Below are 24,829 nucleotides of genomic sequence, written 5' to 3'. Positions count from 1 at the left end.
CACCATCCCGTCTGAATTAGGCCAATAAAAGGACAATTAATCTCAAAGATCAGTGATTGGAATGGGGAATGTCTGGTGTCTTCTAGTTATTTACTGAACAAGATCAATGAGCAGGAGCTATTATCTAAGAAACTGTAAGAAACAGAACTGCAAACATTCTGTGTGATTCAGTTTCTAGGGTTTAACTTCCCCCTTGGCATCATAAATTTAGAGGGTCCTGAAGTTTTATTTTCTTTCTGTGAGTAACTCAGAGAAGTGTACAATATGGGCTGCTGTGAGATGTAACCAAAAGAACAGTAAATTATAGAGAAATGACAAGACAAAGGGAAGGACTTGAAGTTTCCATGGAAAGCAAATTTTGGAAAGGTAAATATTTGGTAGAAGTTATATAGATTACTCCTTGCTGCCTTTAGGCTTATAAGAATATAGAGTTGTCTTCAGAAATTAATAATCACCCTGTCCTTTCAAGCAGAAAGGAGAATAGGCAGTTTTATTGTACCTGTTTCTTATTTGCCTGTGGCTCAAAATAATCTTTATGTCAGAATCGCATATTTTGGGGTGGCAAATTCTAAACCTCTTCATACGCTATTGTCTCATTAGTGATTGATGAAGTATTTACAATTAAAAGCCTATTTGTATTCTGAGTAATTTATCAATTTCAGAATGTGTTTCAAGCAGTAAGTTTTAAAAAACGAAGTTAAATAGTAACTTCATAAGTTAAATGAAGCCGCAATATTTTTAGGTTTTGTCTTCTTTATTTGGTTGCTATTGTGGGAAGATATGCATAAGGTAGCCATTTTAGTGTACATTTCAGTGGCATTATTTACAATGCAGTGTAACCATTACCACTCTTCATTTTCAGAACTTTGCATTATCCCATACAAAAATTTTTTACCCATAAATCAATACTTTGCCATTCCCTTTTCCTCCAAGTACCCAGGAGTTCCTGTATTCTACTTTCTGTCTCTCAGTAGAACTCTGCGTGTCTTATATAAGTTGACTTGTACAATATTTGTCATTTTTTATCTGGCCTATTTTACTTGGCATATTTCAGGTATTCATCAATGTTGTGACATGTTTCAGAATTCCTTTTTGTTTTCTGTATTTTTTTGAGACAGGGTCTCACCCTGTCACCAAAGCTGGAGAACAGTGGTGTGATCTGAGCTCACTGCAGCCTCAAACTCTGTGGCAGAAGCTTCCCATTCCTTTGGGATGAATATGGCTGAATAATTTTCTATTCTGTAGTTAAACCACATTTTCTTAATCCTTTAATCTGTGGTGAACATTAGTGTTATTCCATTTTGGCTCCTATAGTAGTGCTACCTTGAACATTGGTGTACACAGAGATTGAGTCCCTGTTTTCAGTGCTTGAGGTCCAATTTCTTCATTGCTTTGCCAATAAATGAAAAAAAAAAAGGAAAAAAAACTTTTTAGTTTCTGTTTGTTTGCTTCATAGTAGCTATCCTAATGGGAGTGAATTGGTATCACATTGTAGTTTTGATTTGTATTTCTTTTAATAGCTAATAATTTTTAGCATCTTTTCATGTATTTATTGGCCATTCATATTATTCGAGATGTCTGTTCAAGTCCTTTGCCTATTTTCAATTTTTGGGTCTTTTTGTAACATGTTTTGTATTCTGTATTTTAAGTCCTTATTAGGTTTATAATTTGCAATTTTTTTTTCTTTGCAGTATCTTGATTGTGGTTCATTCATGTACAAAAGTTTTTAATTTTGATGAAGCTAAGTAAATCTGTTTTTTTGTTACTTGTGTCTCTGGCATCATGTCCAAGAAAACACTGCCAAATTCAGTGTCATAAAGGTTTTTCCTGCTTATTGTTCTAAGACTTTAATAGTTTTAGCTGTTAAGTTTACATCTCTGATCCATTTTAAGCTAACTTTTGCATATGACGTAACAGGCCCAACTTTATTTTCATACAGATACTTAGTTTTTCAAACACCATTTGCTGAAAAGCCTGACTTAAATATTATAACACAGATGCCAAGCCTATGTCTGCTAGCCAAAGTGTTCACTCTCATGGTGCTATTTGTGATGATTCTTTGATTGTAGTATCATGTAGCAGACATTAATTTTGTTCTTTGTTAATTGGCAGTTCTCAACTTGACTAGGCATATTTAGGTTCTCAGTGATTCCCACATTTATTCCCTTGAAACTTAGTTTTTAAACATTGTTGAATATAATTTATTTTTACAAAGAACTTACGTTCTATGTATAGTGTCATTTTAAACATTAAATATTAGTATCTTTAGTACAGTGTTAATACTTTCATTGTAAATAATGATCTTTTTGTAGTTTACTTTTAAAGTAACTTGTTCTTTGTTGGTATCATGGTTGATTATTTTTGAAAGTTAGTGGAGGCTCTGAAAATTGAATATTTATGGGAATAGTTTATAGAATGTTTGAAAGAGATGTATGCATTTTTTATTTAAAAGAGTTTTAGGGCATATTATCTTTAGTTAAGTAGTTCATAGATTATAAACATCAAATGTTACTGTATGATTTTAACAGTTATTCATTCTATCTGTAGACAGAGAATTAGAAGTTGGTTTGCATTCTGCATAGGCTTATATGGTATATTTAGAGTAGAAATATAAGTGTTTTAATATTTCATGAATGATTAGATATTTTATACACATAATTTACATACATTTAAAATGTTTAGCACCCTGATTTAAATATGTTTAAAAGCACCCTGCTTTCAGTGCTTGAGGTCCAATTTCTTCTTTTGTCAATAAATGAAAAAAAAAATTTATCGGCAAAGAACAACTACATTTCACATGTGAATTTGAAAATAGGTTACTTGATATGTATAAGTAGGTTGTACATACAGGTTTTAAATGTTCTGAAGTACACTGACATTGAAGAATCAGTAAAAACAGGTATGTTTTATTCTTTACGTTAATTCTCATATTATCTAAGTTGGTTTCTAAAGTTCAGGTCTCAAGCTATAATGCTCTAAAAATATAATTGTATTTTCCAGATTTTAAAATAACGAAGTACATGTCTAATTTTATACCTTAATATTTTGTTTACTGGAAGACTCAAATATGTGAAGTTTTTTAATAAAACAAAAATATAAATATAGTAAATTCTTCCATACAGCCTCCATTCTTAACTATCTCATGGAAATAACTTGATTAACACTTAACATTTTCCACAATAAATTTGGAATTGTAGTAATTTTATTTGGTTGAGTGTAGTGCATTGGTGTATAGCATAGCTTTGTTATTTTATGATAGACATTGAAAGGCTAAAATAGAAAATGTCATTTTATGCAACTCAGTTTAGTGCATTAATATTTTTACTTTTCTCTTGCAGCATTTTCAGTTAGCCTTGATTGACTGTAATCCATGTACTTTGTCCAGTGCTGAAAGTAAGTATTTTAAAATAAAATGCTTTCGAGCAAAGAATATTGATACCTTTTTGTCTACTGATACCTTTGTTTCTGTTCATTCTTGAGAAGAAAAGTGAGAAGTCATGTGCCTGATTCAGAGAGTTTAAATCACTGGAGTTGAGTTGATTCGGGTACTATTTTTCTTGCCCAAAGACAATCAGTATTATTATTTGATAACTATAGAAATGACTGGTATGTCACAGAGCACTAACAAATAGTGATTACCTACTTCAGTAGTTTTTCTCCCTTTGTGGTACCTGTGTTTTCGTATTAATAAATTACTTCACCTTTTAATATTTTAGGATTTGTACATACCATAAGCTTGACTATTTTTTGAAACTTTTTTGTGTATTTGGTGATGTTGCAAAAATCAAAAGTTTTCAAAGCCAATTTTAAACAAAACCTGAATAAGTTAAAAATGTGTAATTTAAAAAATAAATACTGTTTTTTGAACTCTTTAAGATGAATGGCTACAGTTAAAATTTTGGGGAAAAAACACATTTAAAAAGAATATAAAAATTTAAATTATGTGATTTTCCTTTGTAATAAAATGTTAGAATATTAAAGACCTTTTTGTGTCCATTGTTTTACCTATTTGAGTCTATAATTGAATATTGCCATATTGAGTATACCTAGTTATATAGTTACACTCCTTTTTAATGTACAGATAAGAATGAAACATGGGCTGGGAGCAGTGACTCACGCCTGTAATCCCAACACTTTGGGAGGCCTAGGTGGGTTGATACCTGAGGTCAGTAGTTTGAGACTAGCCTGGCCAACGTGGTAGAAACTCCATCTCTACTAAAAATACAAAAATTAGCCAGGTGTAGTGGTGCAACTTGAAATCCCAGTCACCCAGGAGGCTGAGGCAGGAGAATTGCCTGAACCTGGGAGGCGGACATTGCAGTGAGGCGAGTTTGTGCTACTGCACGCCAGGGTGTCAAAGCAAGATGCTGTCTTAAGAAAAAAAAAAAAACAGAAGGATGAAAGGTGGAGATTTTTATCCTACAAAAGATGATGTTGTATTTTATGGGATGATGAGGTGAGAGACCTGGGACTCCAGCCTAAATGTGTATTTTAAGTTCAGATAGTATTAGGATGCCAGTTACCACTAATCTTTTCTATTATCTTTATTTGGTGGGTACAGATATGGGGAATATGGGACATAGTTTTTGGTTTTTGGTTTTCTCTTTGCGGTGTGTGTGTGTGTGTGTGTGTGTGTGTGTGTGTGTGTGTGTGTGTGTGTGTGTGTGTGTGTGTGTGTGTGTGTGTGTGTGTGTGTGTGTGTGTGTGTGTGTGTGTGTGTGTGTGTGTGTGTGTGTGTGTGTGTGTGTGTGTGTGTGTGTGTGTGTGTGTGTGTGTGTGTGTGTTTTAATTTTGCTTTGTCTTTTGAGACAGGGTCTCACTCTGTTGACCAGGCTGAGTGCATTTGGTGCAACCATGGCTCACTGAAGCCTTTATCTCCCAGGCCCAAGTGATCCTCCTCTTTTAGCCTCCCAAGTAGCTGGAACTTTAAGGCGCATGCAATGTCTGGCTAATATTTTTATTTTTATTTTTTGTATTTTTTCTGGAGATGGGGTTTTGCCATGTTGCTCAGGCTGTTCTTGAACTCCTAGACTCAGGGCCTCCCAAAGTACTAGGACTACAGTCACAAGCCACCGCTCTGGTACTTTTTCCTTCTCTTAATCTATCATCCAGTTTCTCTCCAGCAGTTCAGAGATGTGAGATTTTGATTAACTAGATTTTATGTGGTAAGGAAAACTCTGTTTGAAAAGGGGAGGGAAGATGAAGAAAACCTCTCAATCTGTGTAAACCACAGTGGATGTGTGTACATATTATATGACTTTTTTCTTTTGTTGCTTTTTTTTTGGAGGGGGAGAGGTTATTATCTTGAAATCATACAGAATGATTTTTCTTTTATTTTATGGCTCATTACTTAACTTTTTATATTTTTGTCTGTTTTTACAAAGCAATAACTTAGTTTCAGAAAATTTGTTTGATTTTAGTTAATTACAAAATTTTGGAGTAATTTTTCTCTTATGGAAAGGAATTTATGGTTATCTAATGCATTATTCTCCAATGTTAGATATGGGGAACTTATTGGAAAGCTGTGGAGCATATTAAAGAGGCTGCTTTCCAGACATTTACCCAGGTTCACTACACCAAAATCTGAAAGAGTTTAGCTAGGAATTGGTAATTATATCAACCATCCCAGGTATAATTTATTTTTAGGACATTGAGAGAAATGAGTGAGGAGAAGCAAGGAGGGAAGATTCAGAAGGGAGGAGAGACAAAGGGATGTCAGAATTTCATGATTGCTATGGGACTTTTCTTTAAAAATATAAATATTCTGTTTATAAATTTGAAAGTTTTAAAAGATATATCCTAAAACAAGAAAAGGTGTTTATCATGGATGAATAAAAACTATAAAATTCAAATAGTTGGACTTGTAATTATCCATTGTGATTTTGTTGTATGCTCTCGTGTTGGGTAATTGGGCATCAAGAAGGGCTGCAAAAAGAAGCCAAATATTCTGCTTATTTGAGTCTTCAAATAAATTATTTTGAAGTCTTGCTTTTTAGGTAGTTTGACCATTTGTGTTTGTTCTCGACTACGGTGATCTATTTCTGAAGAATTAAAAGAGCACTAAGTTTCCTTATGTTGTTACTAGTATTTGATCTATAACTTAAAAAAAGTTGTTAATTAAAGATTGAATATAAAGAAAAAGCATACACATTGAAAAACATTCCTTGATTGCAGAGTAAATATTATGTTTTTAACGTAAAATTTTGAATACCATGTGTCAAGATATGTAAACTTAAATGCTTGTGTTTCCTTAATACTCTGATTAAGAACTTTTTATGACGTATACTTACCTATTGCAGATTTTAATGATTATTAGAGTTATAAATAAATTGGTTACAATATTACTTAATCTTTTATATTGATTGTTTTTCTTGGCATGATCTTTGTTAGGTTTAATTGCATTTTGTTTGTTAATTTTGCATTCTGTTTAAAACAGAAGTTGCACCCCTAGTCAAATGTGTGTTCTATAGTTTTAGCGTTTGCATATGTCTGACATTTTATATTATCCCTACTTTTTGTTACTTTATTTCGTTAGACTGTATTGTAACTGATCTTTTCCCATGATCCATTGCAGTTCAATTTCATATTGCCCATTTGTATGAAACCCAGGTAAGTGTTTTAACTTAAGAACAAGAATAAAACAGTCACCTATGCTTTAGATGAAATGAAATGTACTTGAAAATATCAGGCTTTAAATAAAATAAATATATTAGACAATTTGAGTTGTGGATATTATACTCTTGCATATATTTTGTATTTTACTCCTCATTAAATGTGTTTGAAATTTTGTTTAGTGAACAAATTGTTAAAGACAAATGAAGGAATTTGAGATTTGTGTTTAATGTATATATAGCAGTTTCTGTAACTACCTTAAACTCTGTATTTTAATTTATTTCCTAAATACAATACTTGCTATGTATGGGTGCTTTGACTTAATATAATTTGCCTCTATACTTTTATTTAAGAAGCTTTCATCTAACCCTGGATGTAATGTCTACTTTTGTTTTAAAATATTCATGAATGATTGTAATAAGTCACTGTTATTGAGGTTTTCTGTTTTTCTTTAAGATTGAGGTATCTTTTAAAATCATACCATTTGAAATGATAGTTACCATTAGTTCAAGTCTGTTTTGTTTTTAAAGTTATTTCAGCTTTTTTTAAAAAAATATTTTGCTTTGTATAGCAGATTTTATTATAATATTTAAACTATAGTAACATACGGATTTACAGTTTGTGGTGGAGTTGGTAGACTTAAAAAAAATGGTAGCATTTCTTAATATTATGAGTAGCTGAACGTTTTGAATTTAAATTGTGAAATAAAGAAAGATTTAATAACCATGTTGGGCATGGTGGCTCATGTCTTAATTGCAGCATTTTGAGAGGCTGATGCAGGAATACCTCTTGAGCCCAGGTGTTTGAGACCAGCCTGGGCAACATAGTGAGACTGGTCTCTACAATTAATAGTTAGCCAAGTGTAGTGGCATGTGCCTGTAGTTCCAGCTACTTTGAGGGCTGAGACTGGAGGTCTGCTCGAAGAGTCAGAGGCTGCAGTGTGGTGTGATACTGCACTATAGCTTCTGTGGCAGAGTGAGACCCTGTCTTAAGGAAAAACAAAAAACAATTTCATGGTGGGGAAAGCTTATTACACACGTATGTAATTTTTTAGGTCTACCCTTATGTTTCTAGTACAAGTGGAAAATAGTGATGTAGAGAAGTAGATTTGATGCAGGATTTTATCCAAGATGGGAAAGATGCTCATATTTTCCATTTTTCATATTACTATGAGTTGCGTGCAATAAGATACAGAACATTTAACTGGCTGGTTCTTTAACTCATCTGTGACAAGCTTCATGGGAAGTTTTTAAGAATTATCTATATGTTTCTCTACTTCACTTCTCCCTGTGCTCCATGAGATACACACGGTGGCCTTAGAGATTTATTGAATCAAAGTTGACACACCTTCAGTTTGGGATATTCTAGCCTAGGGATTGATTTTGTTTTACAAAATGCATTTAAATCCATTAATGCTGGAAGTTACAATTTGTTGAATTTTTGCAGTCATACCTTGGCGATGACCTTAAGCAGTAAGATATAAGTAACCCCCACACGCTTAGCATTCCAATAATGGAACACTAGGCATAAATGGGTTAAGAATTGCCCATCTTTTTACGTGAGTGTCATGAATAAAAATTCTTAACCTGCTATTCCAAGTTTTGGGTATGTATTTTTTTTCATTTATTATGTTGTTGCTCTTTTAAAAACATTTTCTTAATCTTTTGATATAGGAAAAGGAATTTTATTATTTTATTTTTTAAGAGACCAATTGTCCCTTGTTGCCCAAGCTGGAGTGCATTAAGGGGACAATTTTAGTTCACTGCAGCCTTGAACTCCTGGGCTCAAGCCATCCTCCCTCTTCAGCCCCTGGAGTAAGTAGGACTACTAACATTCCCAGCCAGTTTATTTTAATTTTTATTACAGGTAGGGTCTTGCTGTGTTTTTAAAGCTGGTCTCAAAACACCTGGGATGAAGTGATCCTCGTGCTTCAGCCTTGCGAAGTGCTGGGATTACAGGTGTGAGCCACTGTGCTTGGCCCCAGTTAGATAATTTTTTATGACCCCAATAAATGAGAAGAGCTGGTGAAAATTGTACTTGACAGTAAAATACCTTGAAACTGTTTTTGATTCTAACATTAAACATGCCTGATGTATTAGTCTTTTCTCATGCTGCTAATAAAGACATCCCCAAAACTGGGTAATTTATAAAGGAAAGAGGTTTAATTGACTCAGAATTCAGCATGGCTGGGGAGGCCTCAAGAAACTTACAATCATGGTGGAAGGAGAAACAAACACATCCTTCTTTACCTGGTGACAGGAAGGAGAAGTGGTGAGCAATGGGGAAAAAGCCTCGTATAAAACCACCAGATCTTGTGAGAACTCACTCAGTATCATGAGAATAGCATGAGGGTAACTGCCTCCATTATTAAATTATTAATATCTCCCACTGGGTCCCTCCGCATGGTACATGGGGATTATGGGAACTACAATTCAAGGTGAGATTTGGGTGTGGACACATATCACATGATACGGAGGAACTAATTTTAAGTGCATTCTACCTATTAGTATTGTTTGTACAGTTGGAGGTATTAAAATAATCTAAATTTGTATCAAAGGAAAGAAATGTATGAATTTTAAATGACATATAGTGTAATTTTTAAAGCTGCAAATATAAAAAATTATTCAGTGAGTAATCACTGAAGTTACGGAATTTTTATATTTGAATCTTTAAAAATTAGACTATACCTGTTTGTGTAGTAGAGGTCAGTAAAATAGAGGGGGGACATGAAGTCTAAACTGAGTAGAATCTTCTCAGAAGTGGAAAAATAGGTAGTGTGCTTTCATATGGTAACTTCATGTTAATGGACATATTCAGTGGAATTCTTTATCTCGGTGATAACCTTACTTGTTAATATAAGAGAGTCCTCCTCATTTAAAAAATTCTGTTACAAGCATTTATCTTCCATAAGTAGGCTGAAATGTAAAATGTAGTATTGTGTGAGTACGTATGTAGGTTCTTTTGGTTTTCCTAATTTTTAATCAGTAAATGAAAGACTGTCAGCTAGGTTTTCTCATATCTTTTTAGTATCTTTTGTCACCTGTTAATTACATTTTCTTAAATTTGCTGAGCTGTTCTATTTCTTAATCTTTCAATAGCCAGTTAAATAGGCTTTGTAGCTTTTTGGATAAACATATGGTTTACACTTACTGTGTTGTTATGGTGATTACATTAATTGCTAAAATCATTGTAAGTTCTTAACAAAATACCAGCAAAAATACTAACAAGAGATGAAAGTACTAAAAAATATTACCAATCCAAATTCAGTTACACATTGAAAGGCTAACATACTATGATCAAGAGGGAATTATCCATAGGATGTAATGATCATGCAAACATTGACAAACTAATCAATGTGATATACTACATAAACATAAAAGACAGATTATTATATGATTATCTCAGTGACTGGATTAAAAGCATTTGACAAAAACTCAGTGTTTTCTCATGATAAAAATTCTCAATGAATTACATAAGGAATGTATCTCAATATAATTAAGGCCATATATCACAGATCTGTAGTTAACATCATACTCATTTGGGGATAATGGAAAGCTTTTTCACTAAAATCAGGAGCAAGACAAGGATGCTCACTTTTAGTCCTCCTGTTCCACATAGTACTAGAAGTCCTAGCCAGAGCCGTTAGTTATGATAAAGAGATAGAGAAATACTTATTGGGAAGAAAAAGGAAAAGAAGTCTTGGTTTGCGGAAGTCGTGATCATGTAGATGAAAAAAAAAAAAACCTAATTAACACCTCCAGGAAAAATTATTAGAACCAAAAAGAAAACAAAACCAAATTTATTAAAGCCTCAGGATACAAAATTAACATACAGATATCATAGTATTTGTATGTGTTAATAATGAATCATCCCCAAAAGAAATGGAAAGATCTGTAGCCTGAAATATGTTAAACATCAGTGAAGGAAGCTGAAGATGACAGAAATAAATAGCAAGGTCTCTCCATGTTCATGGATTAGAAGAATCAGTATTTATCTAATGTACATACTACACTAAGTGATGTCTCAAAATTCTAATGGCATTTGCACGGAAATACAAAAAACTATTGGAAAATTTGTGTGGAATCAAATGACACCCGGAAGGACTAACAGAATCTTGGACAAGATAAACAAGGCTAGGCCATTACACTTCCTGATTTCAGAGTATGTTATAAAGTGATAGTAATGAAAATCGTAAGATAGTGACTGGTATGTAAAAAGATGCATAGACCAATGGTACTTTATTGAAAGCCTGGAAGAAAACCCCACATACATAGGGTCAGCTAATAATTGACAAAGGATCCAAGAAAATACAGTGGAAAAGGATAGTCTTTTTTTGGGAAAACTGGACATCCACATATATAAAAATAGAATTAGATTTTTATCTTACATCATACACAAAAAGCAACTCAAAATGAATTGAGGACTTAGAAACATAAGACTTAAAACCATAATAGAAGAAAAGAGCAGGGAAAGGTGCATGACATTGATCTTAGCAGTGATTTTTCTGGATGTGGCACTAAAGACATAGGTAATTGAAGCAAAAATAGGTGGATTGCATCAAACTGAAAAGCTTGTATACAGTAAAGAAAGCAATCAACAAAGTTAAAAGCATCCTGGGAGTTTGGGAGATGGTACTTGCCAACCATAAATTCCAATAAGGGTTAATACCCCAAATATCTCCAAAACTCATATTACTTAGTAACCAAAAAGTAACGTACAAGTAAAAGTGGGCAAAAGGACCTGGATTGACATTTTTCCAAAGAAAGTATGCTAATGGTCAACAGGTATATGACACACTGCTTAGTAGAACTGATCAGGGAATTTCAAATCAAATCCATCATGAAATATCACTGCATATCTTAGGATGGCTATATTAGTCAGTTTTCATAATGCTGATAAAGACATACCCGACTGGGAAATTTAGAAAGAGGTTTAATTGACTCACAGTTCTGCATGGCTGGGGAGGCTTACGGAAACTTAGAATCATGGCAGAAGGTGAGGGAAAACAAGGCACCTTCTTCACAAGGCTGCAGAAAGGAGAATTGTCAAGCAGAGACGGAAGAGCCCCTGATAAAACCATTAGATCTTGTGAGAACTCACTATCACAAGAACAGCATGGAGGAAACCACCCCCATGCACCTGGTCTCTCCCTTGACATGTGGGTATTAGTGAGATTACAATTGAAGATGGGATTTGGGTGGGGGCACAAAGCCTGACTCCATCAGTGGATGTTAATGAAAAAGTTGAAAGTGATACTGAGGAAGTGGAGAAAAGAGAACGAACCATACAGTCCTGGTGGGGGATATAAATTGGTACAGCCATTATGGAAAACAGATGAAGGTTACTTAAAAAATTAAAAATAGAGCTATCATATAATCCAGCCATTCACTTTATATATATCCAAAGGCAACAGCATCAGCATCTGTCCGCACTTCATACTAATTGTAGGATTATTTGCAATAGCCAAGATGTAGAAACAAACTACATGGCCATTGAAAGACGAATGGATAAAGAAAACAGGAGAGGGTGTATCTATGTACACAATGGAATGTTATTTGACCTTTACTATAATGCATGTTGTGAAATGTTTAAAGACACAAGTATAAAATAAGTATCTACAAATGCTGTTTGCATGCAACATATGCAGTAACATCTATGTTAGTTTTCTTCTTGGATATTTTTCTTTCATTTTGATGAGATAACTGGAGCGTTTCATCATCTATTGTTACTTCTTTTGGTGTTATCTGTACGTGTTTTTAACACAGTAAATCTTCTTAAGCTTATTTTATTTTAGTTTTGTATTTAGAAATTACCTAATGAATCCAGAAGTTGAATCCTTGAAAAGATCAAATGGATATTTCTCACAGATGAGAAAAAGGAAAAATGTTAAAAGTAGTGTTGGAGAAATTTGCTACAGGGTTACGGATGTGTTAATAGAAGATATTTTAGAACTATTGTATAAAAATATAACAAGTTTGAAAATCTAGAAGCTTTTTCCTAGCAGAACATAAATGATGAAATTTTACCCAGAAGTAGAAAACTTTGAGTGGGCAAGTTGCTGCTCCAGTCTTATTCGTAGAAATTAAATTTTTTATTGTTGTTAAGACAGAGTTTCATTGTTGTTCCCCAGGCTGGAGTGCAGTGGTGCGATCTCAGCTCGCTGCAACCTCTGCCTCCTGGGTTCAAGCAATTCTCCTGCCTCAGCCTCCCTAGTAGCTGGCATTATAGGTGCCTGCCACCACGCCCAGCTGATTTTTGTATTTTTAGTAGAGAAGGGGTTTCACCACATTTGCCAGGCTGGCCTCAAACTCTTGACCTCAGGTGATCCACCCACGTCAGCTTCCCAAAATGCTGGGATTACAGGCATGAGCCACGGCGCCCAGCCAGAAATTAATATTTAATATAAAAAATTTTAAGGGAAAACCAGATGGATTTTCTGACTAGTCTTTCAGATTTAGAAACTAATGATATTTTAACATTCATTTAGTTATTATAATGCTGCATAATTTTGAATGTGTTTGTACAAAATGAAAAGAAAGGGGGTCTGTGAATTCTTCTTCCCTCTGCCTCTAACTATATTTATTACCAAAGCAGCCACCAGTGTTATTAGTTATTTGAGTATTGTACAAAACTCTTTTGTTTAGATAAATTCACACATGTATTTGTATAATTTGTTTTTGTTTTCCTTTATTCAAATTATATGTAGCCTGTGAGCATATTCTCTTTGACTCTTAAGGTTTGTTTTTTTTTAACTTATGTTTTGGAAGTTACTGTTAATACAAGTAGAGCTGTATGGTATAATGTCAGTGATCTACTTTGACCAGTTTAATTAATAATTGTGAAAATTAGAATTAATGTTACTGTGAATAATTCTTCATTTAAGCCATTTTAAACATGAATGAAATGTTTGTTTGTTTGTTTATTTTGATAGAGCCTTGCTCTGTTACCCAGGTTGGAGGGCAGTGGCACAATCTCAGCTCACTGCAACCACCTCCTCCCATATTCAAGCAGTTCTGCCTCACCCTCTAGAACAGCTGGGATTACAGGCGCATGGGATTACAGACATGTGCCACCATGCCCGGCTAAGTTTTGTATTTTTGTAGATACAGGGTTTTGCCATGTTGGTCAGACTGGTCCCAAACTCCTAACCTCAAGTAGATCCGCCCACCTCAGCCTCCCAAAGTGCTGGGATTACAGGATTAATAGCCACCATTCCCAGCCTTCATTATTTCTTAAAGTAAATCATAATTTAGAATTAGTTTTAGCACCAAAAGTTTTGGTACTAAATTTTGGTACAAAAAGACAGATTTTATTCATATAGACAGACACAAAATTCTATGTCAGAGGTAAGCCAGATCCGGTTTTTATGTAAAAGAATATTATATTAGGCATAGTCTTATTCTATGAATTTAAGTACAACTGAACATAAAGATATTATAAGAAAATACTTTGAATGGGATATAAATGAAAGACACTCAGAAATTAATAATGTAGAAATTTTTAGAAAGTATGCCTTAATGTTCTTCCCCCAGTGAATAAAAGCCGACAGAACATTCAAAAATTGCTTCAAGAAAAAGAAGTTGCATGTGTATACAACATAAGAAATGGCAGAGGTGAAATAATCATTATTAGAGAAATTAAAATAGCTCACAAAAATATATTCTGAAGAGCTCTATGTGAACAGAGGTTGAGACAGAAGAATTGCCAGGCTTAGAGGCTCACACCTGTAATCCCAGTGCTTTGAGAGGCTGAGGTCAGAGGATCCCGTGAGGCCAGGAGTGTGAGACCAGCTTGGGTAACATGGCAAGACTGTCTTTACAAAAAGGTTAAAAAGTTTTTTTTTAGCTAGATGGAGTGGCTCATTTCTGTAGTCTCAGCACTTTGGAGGCTGAGATGAGAGAATTCTTTGAGGCCAAAAGTTCAAAACCAGACTGGGCGACATAGCAAAAAGTACAAAAATTAGTCAGGTGTAGTGGTGCACACCTCTCTGCTAGATATTCAGTAGGCTGAAGTGGGTACATTGAGCCCAGGAGTTGGAGATTATAGTTAACTTTGATCGCTGCCCTGCAGTCTCGAAGACAGAGCAAGACAGAAAAGAAAATTGTACAATATTCTAAGGCAGTACATACTACAAATATATCTCTTCATGTAAACATTAATATCAGTTTATATCCACAGAGTGTAATAACTTGTTAGAATTGAGTCTTCTCATCCAGGAATATTTCTCTATTTCTTCTTTGGTATCTTCATCATTTTTTTTATTGTTATTTTCCTCATATAGATCTTGTATATGTTTCCTAGATTAATACCTACTTTATTTGGGGAATGTTATGTAAAGAGTATTGTGTTTTCAATTCCAAATTCCACTAGTTCATTGCTGGTATATAAGAAACAATTGGCTGGGCACAGTGGCTCATGCCTGCAATCTCAATATTTTGGGAGGCCAAGGCGGGTATCACCTGACGTCAGGAGTTGGACACGAGCCTGACTAGCGTGATGAAACCCCCATCTCTACTAAAAATACAAAAAAATTAGCCAGGTTGGTGGCACTTGTCTATAATCCCAACTACTCAGGAGGCAGAGGCCGGAGAATCACTTGAGCCTGGGAGGCGGAGGTTGCAGTGAGCCAAGATTACGCCATTCCACTCCAGCCTGGGTAGCAAGAGTGAAACTCCATCTCAAAAAAAAGAAACCGTTGTCTTTCTTCGTATTACTCTTAGATCATGCAATTGTGAGTTAATCTCTTATGAATTTCAAGAGGTTTTTTTTTTATCACTTCCTTTAGATTGTCTGCATACTTTATGTTGTCCATGGAGAGAGCAGTTTTATTTCTTCCTTCCCAATCTGTAAACCTTTTGTTTTTTAATTATAAATATTTTTTGACATTTGGTCTCACTCTGTTGCCCAGGCTGGAGTATACTGGTGCGATCTGAGCTCCCTGCAACCTCTGCCTCCCAATCTCAAGCAATCCTCCCATCTCAGCCTCTAGAGTAGGTGGGAGCACAGGCATGCACCACCACACCTGGCTAATTTTTGTATTTTTAGTAGAGTCAGGGTTTCATCATGTTACCCAGGCTGGTCTTGAACTCCTAAGCTCAAGCCATCTGCCCACCTCAGCATCCCATAGTGCTGGGACTGCAGTGATCCCCTTGGCCTGCCATCATGTGATTTTTTTTTTAAAGCCTTTTGATTTAATAGGTTACATTAATTGATTTTCAGTTAAACTATCTCTGCACATCAGGGATAAATCTCACTTGTTGGATTGCAAAATAGGTTGTTGTATTTCATTTGCTAATATTTTGCTGAACATTTTTGTATCGTATTTATAAGAGATTTTGATGTGTAGTTTTTGTTTCTTGAAATGTCTTCCTGATTTTGGATTTAGAGTAGTTCTGGCCATGTAAAATGAGTTAGCAAGTATTCTATTTCTTTCTCTTTAAAGAGATTGTAGAGAATTGTAGTTTCTTCCCTTAAATGTTGGTAGAATTCACCAGTGAGCTGATGTAGGCCTAGAGCCTTCTTTTTTAGAAGATTATTTATTATTGCCTTGAATTTTTTTTACTTGATATCTACTTATTCAGATTATGTGAGTTTTGGCAAATTGCCTTTCAAGAAGTTGGTTCACTTCTAGATTTTTTGGCAATTTTTTGATTGCATTGTCTTACAATCTTTTAATGTCCATGGCATCAGTAGCTACATTTTCGCTTTCATTTCTAATGTGAGTTATTTGTGTCTTCTTTTTTTATTAGCCTGAAAGGTAGGGGATTATTGATGTGTGGATCTTTTCACAGAACTATTTTGGTTTCATTGACTTGTTTTTTATTGATTTCCTGTTTTCAGTTTGATTCCATTCTGTTCTAATTTTTATTACTTAATTTTTTTATATCTAATTTGCTCCTTCACATTTTTTAAGGTGTATGCATAAGTGACTGATTTTCAGTACTTTTTTTTTTTTTGAGACAGGTCTTGCTCTGTCACCCAGGCTGGAGTACAGTGGCGTGATATCGGCTCACTGCAGGTTCCACCTCTCGGGTTCACGCCATTCTCCTACATCAGCCTCCCGAGTAGCGGGTACTACAGGCACCCGCCACCATGCCCAGCCAATTTTTGTTTTTTTTTTTTTTTTAGACAGAGTCTCACTCTGTCACCTGGGCTGTAGCGCAGTGACACGATCTCAGTTCACTGCAACCTCCACCTCCCAGGCTGAAGCAATCCTCCTGCCTCAGCCTCCCAAGTAGCTGGGATTACAGGTGCCTGCCACCACACCTGGCTAATTTTTGCATTTTTAGTAGAGACAGAGTTTCCAGGCTGGTCTGAAACTCCTGACCTCAAGTGATCCTCTGGCCTTGGCCTCTCAAAGTGCTGGGATTGTAGGCATAAGCCATTGCACCCGGCCCAGTATGTCCTCTTTTTGATACATGCATTCAGTGCTGTAAATTCCCCTGTAAGCACTGCTTATGCTCCATCCCACAAACTTTTATAAGTTTTGTTTTCATTTAATTCAAAATGTTGTTTTATTTTCTTGAGAACTCTTTTTACTCATGCTATAATAGGAGTGTGCTATTTAATCTTGAACTATTGTTGAGATTAACCAGTCCTTTTACTTTTATTGACTTGTAGTTTATACATGTTGATTCCTAGATTAAAGCTAATAGGAGTGTGCTATTTAATCTTGAACTATTTTGTAGATTAACCAGTCCTTTTAATTTTATTGACTTCTAGTTTAAGTCTGATTTGTAAATTCAAGCTGCCCTCCACACGTATGATTTCCTATTCTTTGAAATTTGTTAAGGTATATTTTATGACACAATGTGTTGTGACTTTGTGAATGTTTTATTTGAATTTAAGAAGAATGTGTATTCTCCTGCTGCTGCAGGCTACACTTCCAAAAACAAATGGAGGTTGAAAATGCAGTGTTTGTGAGATGAAGACTCAGGGATACAGAGAGTTGACTCTTACATACCCTAGTTACACAGGGTAATTTGTGGAGCTTAGTATGTGTGGATTTCGGTGTCTTCTGGGGTACTAGAACCAATCTCCCATGAATATCAAGAGATGACTATATATTCAGTTGGTTGATGGTGGTGTTGATTTTGATTTCCACTGTTTCTGTGTTTTTATTGATTGATATTAAATTCTCCTACTCAGCTACTGAATTCGTCTATGTTTCCTTGGTGTTCTGCCTTTTTTTGCCTTATTTATCCATTGTTAGGTGCATAAATATTAAGGATTGTTATGTCTTCTTGGAGAGTGGACTCCTTTGTTACTATGTAATGCTGCTCTTTATCCCAGAAAACGTTGCTTGGCTTGAAGTCTGCTGTGTTTCCTGCTTTTGCTTAAATTACAATTAGCATATATTTTATCTTTTCATATCATCTACTTTTAATATTTTTAAAAAATATTTTAAGTGGGTTTTTTAATTAATAGGAAGAGTACACTCTAAAATAACAATAAATATTATAGTGAATACATAAATCAGCAACATGGTCATTTATTATCATTGCTGAGTGTATTATACTGTTCTGCACTTCTAGGCAGCTCGCAGTGCAGTAAGTTTATTTACGTTGACATCACCACAAACGCAAGTATTCCATGGCACTAAGACTTTAACATGGCTGTGATGCCACCTGGGGTAAGAATTTTTCAGGTCCATTATAACCGTATGGGACCACTGTAATTTACACAATCTGTCATTTACTGAAAAAGTTGTTAGGTGGAATGTGACTTTAATTGGATTAGTATCTGCTGGTTTTGTTTGTTGCCATTTTTCTTTGTTTCTATTTTTGTCTCTGACTTGTTTCCACCTTTTATGGTTTTAACTGAGCATTATGTAAGATTGCATTTTCACTCCTGTCTTACTGTCACGTACTCTTTTTTTCCTCCCCACCCAAAACAGTTTCACTCTTGTCGCCCAGGCTGGAGTACAATGGAGTGATCTCTGCTCACTGCAGCCTCCGCCTCCAGGGTTCAGGTGATTCTCTTGCCTCAGCCTCCTGAATATTACAGGCATGGGCCACCACACCCGGCTAATTTTTACATTTTTAGTAGAGACAGGGTTTCATCATGGTTTCAAACTCCTGAGCTCAGGTGATCCACTCACCCCATCTCCCAAAGTACTGGGGTTACAGGCGTGAGCCACCACACCCAGCCTGTGATTTAACTCTTAATTGTGCACTAATAGAAGTCCACTATAAAGCAGCACTATTCCTCTTTACCCCTTCACTGGTAGTGAGCATACTTTAGAATAATAAAATAATCCTAATTTTACTTCCCTCTCCCTGTATCATTCTTGTTATTCATTTCACTTATATTGTTTTAAATGAAGTGTTAATTTGTTAGATCAACTAAGAATTTTTATAAGTGTTTATATTACCTCCACTTACCCCTTTTTTGATGCTCTTCTTTTCTTTATGCATTTTGAGTTTCTGACCATTGTCAGTTTCCTTCTCTCTAATAATTTGTTTTAGCATTCATTACAAAGCAGGTATATTGGCATCAACTGCTTTCCTTTTTTTTTTTTCTGAGTAGGTTGTTTTGTGTTCTTCATTTTGGAAGGACAGTTTATCAGGGTATAAAGTCCCTGGTTGGTGGTTTTTTTTTTTTCCCCTGTAAACATTAGAGACATTTTACTCCTCTTCTTGCTTTAAGGAGAAGACATAGGTAATATTTATCATTGCTGTCTAATGTTTTTTTTTCCCTTCTAGTTTCTTTCAGTATTTTTCTTTATCTTGATTTGGTGTAGTCTGAAAATGATATGCCTATGTATAAATGTGTGGGCATTTATTCTGCCCGGTGTTCCGTGAGCTTCCACCATCTGTGGTTTTGTGTCTGAGATTAATTTGTGGATATTCTCACTTTTGTTTCAAATATTTTATGTTCCTTATTCTGTAATTCCCTTTATAAGTAATTTACACTTTCTGACTTTTTTTTTCATTTTTCGATTTAGGAAGTTTCTGTTGGTAACCTCAAGCTAAGAGATTCTTTCCTCAGTATTGTCTAGTTTACCAGTAAGTCTTCAAAGGTATTCTTCTTTTCTGTTACATTATTTTCTATCTCTAGCATCTCTCTTTGGTTCTTAGGAGTTCTCTGTCTTTCCGTTGCCTGTTTCTGCTGTCTGCTTTATCAGTTACATCTCTTAGGATCTTAATTACAATTATCTTAAATTCCTAGTCTAATATTCGCAACATCCGTGTCATAATTGAGTTTGGTTCTGATGCTTGCTCTCTCTTTCAACTGTGTTTTTTTTTTTTTTTTTTTCCTTTTTGGTTATTTTTTTCTTGATATCCATACCTGGTTACTAGATATATACATATATATAAATACACATACACACATGCACACACACCCCTTAATGTTGTGGTAAGTTGTGGGGAGGAGGAGCTTTGTATTTAGGTCTGTGATTTAGGTTTCAGTCTTTAATGAGTCTGTGCCTCTGAACAGTCAGCTTCACAGTGCTTCTCAGATTTTTTTCCCCATGTTGAGGACAGGATAGCTAGATTGGGAGGATTTTTTTTTCCCTCATTATTCACTGTGAGAAACTGGAGATAAAACTCAGAAATCTATGTGTTTGCCCCAGATAACTGCGTCCCTCTGGTGTTTGTATCTCTCACATGTGTCCATGCTGAGCTCCTGTAATCTGTCACTCACAGTTCAGATTTCCCTGTGACAGCACTGGTTCCTTCTGAGGATAGTGCTTGGGGGTGTTTGCTCTGGCCAGTCCTTATTCCCTGCATCGGTCTGTCATTTTCCTCCATTTTGGGGTTGTTGGCTTGTGCTGTGACCCCCACTTCTCTGATGAATCTAAAAAGAACTGTTGATCTTTCAGCTTGTTTGGATTTTTACTTTGCTAGGATGGAGTGACGACTTCCAACTTCTTAAATGCCAAATTGGAAACCAGGAATCTTTATTTTTTGAATGGGCAAATACTCTGTTGCTTCTTTATGTGTTCATTATGTTGTATTTGACATTTTAAATATTGTAAGATGTCAGTTCTAGAAGACAGTTTCTTCCCTCTCCTCGGAATTTGATTTTATTACTGTAGTCCACATTTGGTTTTTAAATGACTGTTTAAATTATGTTTCCAGAGTCTGTATTTGCCAGGCAAGATGTCAGAGCCCCAACACGGGGTTAACTCAGCATAAAACGAATTTACCAACAATATAGGTGTGAAAAAGGAAAGTTTATTAGGAAGGAAGAATGCTGCAAAAGGGTGCAGCTGGGCACCTCATTGAGAGGACCATGGTGAATTTTCCTTAGGAGCGTTTATGGTACTTAAGATTGGAGCTTAGGATTATAAAATTAGTTTCAGCATGGCATTCCAGAGATGTGTAGAAATTTTAGTTATTTATAAAAGTTGAAAGAGGACTGGAACCAGATGCTAACTTTAGATACTAAGGAAACTTAATTACTTCTGAATTCCCAGATAAGGAGTTTTGCCTCCAGATGGCCTCTTTTGATAGTCACCAGGTGGTCTTTGCTCCCTTCTAACATCCTCACATGAGGAATTCTTGCCTGTTTGATGGTCACCAGGTATTTTCACTCTCCATATTATTTTTCATGTGTGATCTCTATTCCTTTAGCTTGTATTCAGCTAACATTACATATAGATTTCTTTGCACACCAGGAGCCAAATAAAGTGAAAAGGAGAGAGCGAAAAAAATGAAAAAAAAACCCTGAAACATTTTCCTCTTTGTAGATTGTCTCTTTGGTGTGGAACAACTCCAGTACATAAGTAAGCTTACAAATCTTAGTTTTCCTCCTTGTCCTGAGTAATCAGATAGAAGTGAAATCAGGGAAAGGTGAATTCTTACGGTTTTCATCTTCTTAGGTTTTTATTGAGCAAGCATGAATCTTTTGGGCATGAGTATGGTGTCCCAATAGACACTGGCACTTTTGAATGTCCTAATTTACCAAAGAATCTTTCTCCCCAGCTTTTCCTGTCAGGCTCCACTCTTGATGCTATGTTTTATGACTACTATAAATTCTTAATGTTTTTGGACAGGGTTTGCTTGCTTGTTTCCCTCCCCCCCCCCCTTAATGTTTTATTGAGGGATGAACCCTTGGAGTTGTCTACTCTACCATTTGCTCTGGTGTTACTCTAGTCTTGCACTGTCAGTGCTTTTTTTTGGTTTTTGTTTTGTTTTGTTTTTTAGATGGAGTCTTGTTCTGTCAACCAGGTTCAAGTACAGTGGCGTCATCTTGTCTCACTGCAAACTCTGCCTCCTGGATTCAAGTGATTCTCATGCCTCAGCCTCCCGAGTAGCTGGGATTACAGGCGCTTGCCACCACCGCCAGCTAATTTTTGTATTTTTAGTGGACACAGTGTTTCACCATGTTGGCCAGGCTGGTTTTGAACCTGTGACCTCAGGTGATCCTTCCTGCCTCGGCCTCCCAAAGTGCTGGGGATTACAGGTGTGAGCCACCACACCCAGCCACATTTTTGTCTTTAAAAATTATTATTAATATTAAGGCAAGGCCTGGTGGGGCACCGTGGCTCACGTTTGTAATCCCAGCAGTTTGGGAGCACAAGGTGGGCAGGTTACTTGAAGCCAGTAGTTGAAGATTAGCCCAGCCAACATGGCCAAACACCCCTATCTCTACAAAAAATTAACCGGGCCTGCTGGCATGCACCTATAGTCCCAGCTGCTTGGGAGGCTGAAATGTGAGACTTGCTTGAAAAAAAAAAATTTTTTTTTTGAGACAGAATCTGCTCTGTTGCCCAGGCTGAAGTAAAATGGTGTGATCTCGGCTCACTGCAACCTCTGCCTCCCAGATTCAAGTGATTCTCCTGCCTCAGCCTCCCAAGCAGCTGGGACTACAGGCGTGTGACACCACACCTGGCTAACTTTTGTACTTTTAGTAGAGACAGGGTTTTGCCATGTTGGCCAGGCTGGTCTTGAACTCCTGACCTCAAGTGATCCATCTGCTATGGCTTTTCAAAGTGCTGGGATTATAGGCATGAGCCACCGCACCTGGTCAAAAAATTATTATAAATATTAATTGCCATTTTTCTATTCTCATACTTTCGTTTTGTCTGTGTTAAATTTGAAACTCATTGTTTGTAGATGGTTTTTTTTTTTTTTTTTTTTTTAACCCGTGGTTGTCTTTACATACTGCATGGAGGAAAATTATTGACCAGTTTGGGATTATGTGATTTATCTTTTAAAATTTCACATTGACATATAATTTGGATGTTTGAAAATATCTATATAATTTTTAGTTTCTCTGGTTATTTACAATATGGACATGTGACGTCTAGTGTTGACATTTTGCTACTTAGTTGAAATGTGGACATCCCTTATATCTATATCCTTGCCTTTTTACCTTCCCCACTTTAAAAATAAGTTTGTTATATAGATACTTTTTAAAAAATAACCAAGCATAGTTTTGTAAACTTATATGTTGAAATCTTATTTTGAGTTACACATGTCTGCTCTTTTTTTTTTCTTTCAGATTCTCTAGGATTCCTTTTTATCATTTCTTTTTGAAGAGCTCAATTTTTATCATACTTTTTGTGGTAGGTTGGCTACCAACAAATTTCTTTATCTGAGAATGTCTTTATTTTTCTTTGTTGCTGACATACATTTTTACCAGATATAATTTATGTTGAAAAGTCTTTTCTTTCAGCAGTTGACTAATACACGATTTCCTTTCTTGTTTGTGGTTTCAGGTGGGAAATTCATATTTGCCATAGATATTTTTGGATTTATCCCATGGAGCTTTGCTCAGCCTTTTTTGTTTTTTATTTTTTGAGGTAGAATCACCCTCTTGTCACCCAGGCTGGAGTACAGTGGCTCAATCTCAGCTCACTGCAACCTCTACCTCCCCGGTTCTAGCTGTTCTCCTGACTCAGCCTTCTGAGTAGCTGAGATTACAGGTGCCTGCCACCAAGCCCAGCTGATTTTTGTATTTTTAGCAGAGACAGGGTTTCATCATCTTTGCCACCTGGTCTCAAGCTCCTGACCTCATGTAATCCACCCACCTCAGCCCCTCAAAGTGCTGGGATTACAGGCGTGAGCCACCACATCCCGCCTGCTCAGCCTTTGGAATAGGTTTATGTCTGTTGACAATTTGTGACGTTTAGCCATAATTTTATCATTTACTCTTTTTGTCACATGTGCTTCATATTTATGAATGCTTGTGTTGTAAATGCTTGATATTTCATTATTGGTCCACAGGTCTTCATTTTATGTATATATTTAATCTGATCTTTTTGTTGTTGTGCAAATGTAAATTCTGTTGCCAAGTCCTCAGGTTCGTTGTAACAGAAGATTATGTTCTCTTTTCATTTCTGCTGTGCTACTGAGCTGTTCAGGGAGTTTTGTTGTAGCATCTTTAAATTTTATAATTCAGTTTCTTTCATTTTAAACTTGTATTTCTTTACTGAGATCTTTATCATTTTCATTTGTTTCAAGGGAATTTGGAGTGATTATTGAAGCATTTTTGTGATGTAGATTCTGTCTCTACTCTTCCAGACTGTGGTTCTAAAGAAAATTCCTTTGTAAGAGTTTGGTGGTTCTATATTATTCTGTTTGTTTATTTAGTGTTCCTTCAGGTTCTCACTCTAATGGTGCTGTTTTCACGAGAAGAGGATGCTTTCCATAGCCAGGCTGACTGGTGCCTCTTTGTGTGGGGGAAGGTAGTCTCAGCATTACGGGGATGAAAGCACACTCAGAAAAGGAGTTTTGAATATGCCATTTATAAAAAGGGATTCACTAGGTTCTTTTACTTTTTTGGGTGCTCTACTGTTTTATATTTTCAGTGATGGTAATGATCCTGGTCATGCTGTTCTTTCAGGTGGGAGGTCCTAATACTGTCACTACATTGGTCTAGACCCAGAATGCCTAGGTACTTTACACTTCCAGTTCTGGTTTTCTAAACTGTCTTTTGGTGGTGTCTCAAGTGACTTCCAGGGCTTGTCTAGTCAACTGATTTTGACAGTGCTCTCTGTGTATAATACAGTGATGATAGCATTGTGCTTCCAAAAAATGGTAATGAGCAGTTGGACATTTATGCGGAAGAAAATGTGGATCTCTACCTCACACTGTACACAAAATGGAATTCAAAATGGATCACAGGTGTACAAATATATAAGAACTTGTCTTTATTATTAGTTTTTAGATATAACACTTTGTACCATCCATGTGAAAAAAATACTTATATTTGATAATTAGCATTAAAATCTTTTGCTCTCAGAAACACTGTTAAAAGATTGAAA

General features: G+C 35.6%; 1 protein-coding gene across 20 annotated transcripts in view; it reads left to right on the top strand.

Moving 5' to 3' along the window:
- UTY (ubiquitously transcribed tetratricopeptide repeat containing, Y-linked) overlaps positions 1-24,829 on the top strand; it is a 234,468-nt gene that overhangs the window by 76,501 nt on the left and 133,138 nt on the right. For all 20 annotated transcript variants that reach the window (XM_063660969.1, XM_063660967.1, XM_054473301.2 and 17 more), the window contains exons 7-8: positions 3,339-3,393; positions 6,575-6,609. In XM_063660969.1, coding sequence (XP_063517039.1) covers positions 3,339-3,393; positions 6,575-6,609 — 90 coding nt within the window. The remainder of the gene's footprint in view (positions 1-3,338; positions 3,394-6,574; positions 6,610-24,829) is intronic.

This window comes from Pongo pygmaeus, chromosome Y (genome assembly GCF_028885625.2).
Source record: "Pongo pygmaeus isolate AG05252 chromosome Y, NHGRI_mPonPyg2-v2.0_pri, whole genome shotgun sequence".
NCBI classification, from domain to species: Eukaryota; Metazoa; Chordata; class Mammalia; order Primates; family Hominidae; genus Pongo; species Pongo pygmaeus.
Note: the sequence above shows the minus strand (reverse complement) of the source record. Positions and strands in the feature narration are given on the sequence as shown.